General features: G+C 52.4%; 1 protein-coding gene across 1 annotated transcript; it reads right to left on the bottom strand.

Annotated features, from left to right (window-relative positions):
* Positions 1–1,962: 1,962 nt before the first annotated feature.
* Positions 1,963–7,046, bottom strand: LOC129381696 (uncharacterized). The gene is made up of 4 exons (XM_055064751.2): positions 6,498–7,046; positions 5,142–5,792; positions 4,026–4,411; positions 1,963–3,537 (listed from the first exon to the last, which is right to left on the bottom strand). Exons 1-4 carry the CDS (start codon positions 7,023–7,025, stop codon positions 3,129–3,131), a joined length of 1,974 nt encoding a protein of 657 aa, XP_054920726.2. The 5' UTR covers positions 7,026–7,046; the 3' UTR covers positions 1,963–3,128.
* Positions 7,047–7,511: the final 465 nt, after the last annotated feature.

The raw sequence follows: 7,511 nt of genomic DNA, 5'->3' as shown, positions 1-7,511 counted from the left end.
TATGATTGGTCGGCTTTCTTTTACTTATTTTGCGTTGGCTGGTCGAAAATCGCGACGGCATGCAGCGGAAGGTTAAGAATGCCGCTAAAACAGATCCTCAGCAACGAATAGTTGGCCGAACGAGGTTGTAAACATGCCGAAAGGGCTCGAAAACGTTTCACGGTCACACAAAAAGATTTATTGCACGCAATTAAACCCATGCTCTCCGGCTGGTGCCAGTGCCTGAGCCATCAGCGGCAGCCATCTTTATTCCTTTCGGAACAGGGCAGCCTGCGCCTATTCAGAAGAAGTCTCAGTTTTGTTCGGCATATTAATGCATCTTTAACGCGTACACGTCACTTTGATGTGTGAGTTCTCGCAGTTTTGTGACGTCGCGTGACAGGCAGGTGAAGTGGCTGGCGCCCGAGAACATGACCAATAACAAAGTGCTAATGGCAAAAAGGCATCGAATCATAAACAACCATTTTTCTTTTGTTCTTTCCAGTCATGCATAATCGGTATGTTCACGTCATTTCAAATAGGAAGCTATCCCCGTTTTGGTGACGTCGCGTGAGGAAAGGGTAAAGGGTGGGTGGTTCAAACAAGTTTTTGACCAGTGGTGGAAGGCTGATTGCAGAAGTTCAATAGGAAAGTTTGGAATGGCTTTACGTTATAACGCCCCAGTTTTGTACTGGCCGACGAGGAGAAGGAACCAAGAAGGGACTGCAATGGCCTAGTAACCCGTAATGGTGGCAAACGTCTGACGGAACATTGCTTCGGAGCCGAATTGTGAAGTGCAGCACCTCCTGGAAGCCACAACGATGAACCCCCTCACCTGCTCTAGGTAATGTTATCCATTTCGATCAACAATTTCCCACCAACATTCCCAATAAATTCATCATATAGCATGCTTCTTTTCTTCAAGAAAGAGCTCTTGTTGGATGCAAGTTATGTAAAATAGTAGCATAACGTTGCGAGCAGTGTCTCTTGTCCCAAAAAAATACCCACCCACTTTTTTTTTTTTTTTTTTTTTTTTTTGCGGCGAGCGTTCGGACTCGAGAGGCGCACCGGGCGGAGGAGGTGGCCATCGCCTTGGCCGTCTCCGACCCCGGATGCACTACAGTGTTGTGTGACTCTAGAACGGCAGTGAAGAACTACGCCAAGGGTAGGGTATGTAGTGAGGCTGCGCGCATACTGCGCAAGGCCGAAGACATCGGACGCACAAGCGCTGTGGTGATCAAGTGGTTTCCGGCCCACATGGGCAGTGACGTGTCGGAACGCGGGAACGTGAACCACAACGAGACGGCCAACTCGGCCGCGTGAGGACTAACTAACGGTGCAGCTGCAAGCACGGCCGACTCGGAGTGTTGGTCGCGGTGCAGTGCCAAGGACAAGATGGCCACCTTCAACGAGATCGTGAAGTGGTACAGACTTAACAGACTATGCCGCCACCTCACCCGGGGCTTACCCGGAAGGAGGCAGTGTTATACCGGCAATTACAGACGGGGTCCCTGCTCACCCCGGTGCTAGCTAAACACGTGTGTCCGAGCGTGTACGCGAGTGACGTGTGTAGACTGTGCGCTAAGGAGAGAGCCACCGCGGCTCACATCCTTTGGGACTTTCGTATAAATCCACAAGAAGCCAGCGAGAAAACGACGATCCCGCCGCAGCTAGAGGCTGCAACGAAGATATATGACCAAGATACACAACTCAAGGCCGTCCAGCAGGTCTCGGTAGCTCTAGAGAGGCAGCGACCTCGCGAAACCGAGGAGAAAGGGGGCAGCACCCCGAGGAAGGGGGCGGCGGCCCTCTCGGATGCGCGGAAGTAGCGAGGAACCAAGACCTCGAGGAGCACAATGCACGAGATTGACGTAGTGGCCGCGTCGCGGTAAAAGCTTGTCCTCCCTGCGTGGAGGGAGCCTAACCGACTCTGCAGGCATTTTCACTAAAGTTGTTCTCTCTCTCTCTCTCTCTCTCTCTCTCTTTGCTCGTTCAAGGAGAATCCTTGCTGTCGCTGCAGACGGCTTTAAGGAGGCCAGCTGCAGGGCAGAAACGCAGAGTTAATGCACTTTGTGTCTCGGTGGGCTGTACAATTATCACAGAGCATGGTTCGGTCAGAGGGTCGCGCATACAGGGAAGCCTGCAATGGGTGTCCGTGTGCTACAGCACAATCGGCACGCACGATCTACACGTATGCCGCGCATTCTTGCACTACGTGACGTGGCAACTTGCCTGAGCATCGCCACCGCCATCACCCGTAGTTATGACCCCGAGCAAGAAATACGCATTCCGGCGAACTCGAAGCACACTATATTGCATTAGCGAAATTCATGCTTTGCTTAAGGACCTGACAGCTCTACGCTCTCGGATGAGAGGGAGCATCTGCGAAGGAACAAAGCAAAGGCATCCGCTACGTCCGCGTCGGTTCACCATGGGTAGTGAAAAATGTCTCTACTGTTTTGAAATTTGCAAAGGAAGCACGCGTAGGTTTAGGTCCCAGTGACAGACACCACTAGACTCACAAAACAGAAGCATCACGACATACACGCGTAACACACAAAGGTGACAGTCTGGTAACCTTCAGCATAGGAGGCCAAGTCACCACAAAAAAAAATAAAGAGAAAGGCCTTCTGGTGCTCTTTCAAATCACCCTGTCTTCATTTGAAGGAAGATGAGCTAGTAATGGTATCTGCGACACACCCGAGCTCCTTATCAAAAGTGGCACCTGTGCAGTATATCTGCACAGATCCTGACGCGCATTATGTTTTACATGTATGCCTCGCAAATCTCGAACGCGGTGGCAGTCTGCAACTTGGCACAAGCATAACGGAGGCTCACGTCGACCGAGAGTACAGTAACTCTGGCAAATCGCTTCGACACCCCTGGAGTTAGCGAAAGTGCCAAAAAATGAGCAACACTATCTAAACAAGGAATTGAGACGCCTTCATACAAGTTCGATAACGTTGGTTGTCGTAAAAGTTATTAAGTACCAAGACACAATTCTTTGGAAACGCAGGCTAAAGCACAAATTAGCACGGCCGCAAGTCTTCCGAAGACGTCACGGAACCGTGAAGGGAAACTAAATAGAACACTGGGGAAAAACTTCCGAGCACATTCTGCCGTGGTCCCAAAGCGCAGCCGTCGTCCCGTCAGTCCAGCTGGTTGCAGAACACCGCTGCTCGCATCGGACTCTCCTTGGCGCAGGCGTAAGCCTCGCTGAAGCCGCTGAGCAGTCGGAGCATCTTGTTGCCCTTGATCGATTCGGCCGAGCCGCAGTGGTGGTACATGGTGGCAAAGAAGAACAACTGTCCCGGGCTCAGGTCCTCCAGGCCGGCCAGCGGCAGCTGCTTCTCGGTGCCGGACGCCTCTCGCATTTCCTCCAGAAACACCCTGTACGCCATGTGGATGCCGGCCATTGGAACCGCGAGCTCCTTCCCGCCGTTCTGGGCGGCGCACTCGAGGAAAGCGAGGATCGTCGGTGGAGTGGCCGTCTTCTGGGCCTCGGCGAAGAAGATCTCGGCTGTGAGTGACCCCAAAGACGTGCCCAGGGAACCGTACCTGCACCCCATAAGACCGTTTGAGGGTCTCAAACATCTCACGTGACCCTGCTTATGAAAAGGAGCATTTCACGAAGCAATGAAAAAAAAATTCATTGGCCACATACAAGGCATTCATTGGCATATACTCGCGGCGGCGGACACTACTTGCACAAGAATTTGAAATGCACAATCGACTATTTAACAAAAATTTGCTAATTAAGGATTTAACTAGCTACCTTGTGTCCCACATTGCAATATGCAAACTCTAGCCGTGGAGTTCGCAAGGTGGATCCACTTGGAACGAATTCTCAGGATGACACCAGTTTCGAGATATTAATTCCTGAACTTTGCGGACAACTGCATAGGCGTTCCAGTTCCTTTTGTGCTTGCATACATAAAACGACGCCTTGTTTACAAAGTAACTTGTAGAGATCGTGCTGGGCAGATCCCGGACTACAGTTATCGTTCCAGTTGTGCCGGCAGCCAAGTATCGCAAGGTGCACAGACCTGACTGCCAGCGGGGTGTCCGGTACGTAGTAGGGAAAGTTGAGCACCAGCGGCAGCATCGCGTAGGCCACCGAGCGGTCCTTGTGCTCGCGGAAGTAGTAGGCACTCCTGCTGTAGAGCTCCGAGGACAGGTGGTGCGCGTACAGGGCCACGGCGACGTCCGGCTTGTCCTGCAGGAGTACCTTGACCTGGCGCAGGTTTTCGGGGAAGCTCGCGCCCAGGGTTGGCAGTTGGTGGAACTGAGCGTTCAGTGACGGTGACTGCGAGCTTTCCAGCAGGCTGTAGAGCACCGACAGGTCTTGCCAGTCGTAGACGCTTTCGGTGAGCTTCTCGAAGAAGGTGCGCCGGACCATCTGAGCGATGTGGGTCACGTCGTCGCGCATGGCCTGCAGCAACAGAGATGCGCACCCAGGGGGTGCGCGCTCGAATTCAAGGAGAATATTTTTTACCGCAGAGCGTACAGTGACCCAGTGCCATTCGTATGTCGAAAACCACACATAAGGCATTATCCGTAGTAAAGGCAAAGGGGGGGGCGGGGGGGGGCGGGCGGGGGCGGGGGGGGGGGGGGGGACTTGCAGAGCGGGAAAGTAGCTGCACACAATCAAGGTAATGTTATTTTCCGTCGCTTCGAGATGCAAATTTTTTTTCGTTCCGCCTAATTAGATAAATAGTCTTAATTAATCAGCCTCTCAAATATATTGACTTAATGAAAAGTATGAAAAGCGTCAATCAGAACATTGTAGAGCAACACCAAAAACTCCAGCTACAACTTTCTGTTGTTCAATACGTGCTGCACAAAAGTCTTTTCTTTTTTCAAGCATGAAGGAAACCCGCCAATAAAGTGGCTATATAACGTGGCAAATCGCCCGGAAATTAATTGCCGCAGGCTCCCACTTGCGACAAGTTATCTTTTCGTCCCGTTCTATTTGGTTTTACATACCGCACCTAGTGTCTTTAAATAAATAATTTCCCTGGCCTTTTCACTGGTTTCATTGTCCACTTATTCGTACGAGTGTGACTGACAACAACTAGACCCTTCGTGGCTTCTTATTCTCATCCGTATCACGTGACGTGCAAGCAAAAAAAAAAAAGAACGCGTCCATGGGGAAGAAGCACCTTGGTGAAGTGCGTGGCCACGTAGTCCTTGATTGACGCCAGGCCCATGAGATCCGAGAAGAGGTCGAAGCAGTGCACCACGTAGCTCTTCAGGGGCCGCTCCTCGGTACGGTAGTAGCCGAGGGCCATCGCGCGGTTGCCGTACTGGGACGCCTCCTGGGCGGCGCGCCATCCGAGCAGGAACACCGCGTTCGACTCGTTGGACGCGACGTGCTTGAGTAAGCGCTCGAACCACCCTCGGTCGGTGGCCAAGAAGGCGACTCTCGTGCTGCCCGAAAGGGCTCGCTCGGAAAACACCTCCGCGAGCGAGAGGCGCCAGCGCTCTGCCCAGCCGTCGCCGGAGTCCGACATCACGGCTTCCGCCACGCCCGAGCCAGCGCCGGCCGAGCCGAAGATGGCCTCGATGTGCTCCTCTTCCAACAGCATCGTCCCCTCGAAGTCGTCGACGACGGCGACACCCTTCTTTCCTTTGCGGAAGACCTTCACCAGGTCGTTGAAGAAGGCGGCGTAGTCCGCCCTCCGCTCCAGCCTCCGCCTTCGGTCGCCCGCATATTTCTCCACGTCCGTCGAAGGTGAGAAGCTGACGTGGAGATCGCCGATGCCGACGTTCTCAATCGTGTACTCGAGCGGCGCCGGCCAGGCCAGTTTGCCCTGTTGAAACGATCGATGTTATATTGTTAGCGTACATTCAGCACGTTCGCGTAAAGTAAGTTGCTTGATTTTTGCTCTTCCAAAGATGGCCGTTTACGTGGCAGGTTGTGAGCGTAAGCTCGGGTGAGTCCGTCTTTTATTAACCGACATCAATGATCATTTACCTAACTTAACCTAAGAGCGAACACGTATATATTCTTGATATAAACGTGTACAAAGCACCTAAGTATATTCCCCACACAATTCTAACTTTATTCAGATATCCACCTTAGGGAGATTACGCAGATATGTGCAAAAATGTTAGAATCAAAAGCTGTATAGCATGCCCGACTAACTCAAGAAGGTTGTGACCGCCCCATTTCAAAGGGTATGTCAATAAGTGATCATCCTCATCATCACGTCTATCACCACACATTTAACCGTGTGGGAGAAAAAACAGACGCCAAGCCTGCGTGAGCTTGTTAAGCTTTATGTACCCTACCTGTGCTTTTTCTTGTAAGTTACTTGTGGGTATCCTGTACCCACCTCTTCCCAAACGTTGCTTCAACGAGTGTTCGTTAAACACCGATGTTTAGCGGCGCATACATGATCATAGAAGCTTGAATCGGCAAGGCATTACTTGTGCTGCCATGTCAGGCAAATAAGCACTGCTGCCTGATCCTCTCTTGTCTTACCTGCGCATCGCCGGATAAAAGCGCAGGTTACCTGCAAGTACAGAATGCTGTACACGGCATCCGGGCGAGCGTTCCTCGCCGGCCAGTCAAGCCGCGCTTCCTTCATCATGTCGAGCAGGGCTTTGGTGTTGTCGACATCCGCCGCGACCACGTCTTCGCAGTTCTTGTAGAAGACCCACGCCTTCTGGAGGGTGTTCTGCGAATCGTACGACAGGAGGGACGCGTTGTGCGCGGGGAGCACCAGGTCATTGCGGAACGCCTCGTAAGCCTCCTGCCGGACGGAGACGTTCTCGCCGGCGAGACCTCCGCAAACGAACTCGGCGAAGTCTGTGCAGGGAGGTACGTCGCGTCGGATGCTCTTCGCGTAGGCGTTGGCGAACGCCTGGCAACCCGGGGTGTCACAGGACGTCGGCGAGCTCTTGGTGCTTCGCGGCCAAAGAGCCAGCGTCACCAGGCTGGCGGTGGCGAATATGATCGCCAAGGCGACCGCGGCGATGGTCAAGGTGCGCAGGCGGGATTCGTGACGGGAGGGTGGACTGGAAACTCTGCCGGAGAGCATGCTGGGATGGGTCGGCGACCCGACATCCTGGAATGTAGGCACGTTATGGGCATCTGACGTCGCTCGAGAAATGCCGCGGTGGGTGTTTAGTCGGAAACTTTCGGTACCGACTCATAAGAGGGCGCTTTAACTTGGGGGTCTCTTTCCTAAACGTCGAACGCTGAAATTTTCTCATTAGACAACGGCCAAACCTATGCGAATGAATTCTTGTTGCATTTTGAGGACAATGCGGAAATCTGGCGACTGCAAGAATATTTTTTTACTTATAAGTTTTTGCTAAAATTACCGAAAAATGGTAAGCTTACAAACAATATGGAGCGCTCAGTTTACAAATCAGTAAGTCTGCATGCGAACGCCCGCCATCCCGCACGCACATGTGCACGCACTAAAGAAACACTGGAGCTATCGCAGTTTTATGGGCTGCGTCCATTAGAGCACGTAAGCTGGAGAACTCTGTCGTGCTGAGCCTTACGAGAAATATTAAAA

This window comes from Dermacentor andersoni, chromosome 11, assembly GCF_023375885.2.
Source record: "Dermacentor andersoni chromosome 11, qqDerAnde1_hic_scaffold, whole genome shotgun sequence".
NCBI classification, from domain to species: domain Eukaryota; kingdom Metazoa; phylum Arthropoda; class Arachnida; order Ixodida; family Ixodidae; genus Dermacentor; species Dermacentor andersoni.
Note: the sequence above shows the minus strand (reverse complement) of the source record. Positions and strands in the feature narration are given on the sequence as shown.

Coding starts and splice junctions, on each gene's coding strand:
- LOC129381696 (XM_055064751.2), bottom strand. CDS start 7,025: ATGCTCTCCGGCAGAGTTTCCAGTCCACCCTCCCGTCACGAATCCCGC. Junction 4,412..5,141: donor TGGCCACGCACTTCACCAAG/GTGCTTCTTCCC, acceptor CTGTTGCTGCAG/GCCATGCGCGACGACGTGAC. Junction 3,538..4,025: donor GACACCCCGCTGGCAGTCAG/GTCTGTGCACCT, acceptor TATGGGGTGCAG/GTACGGTTCCCTGGGCACGT.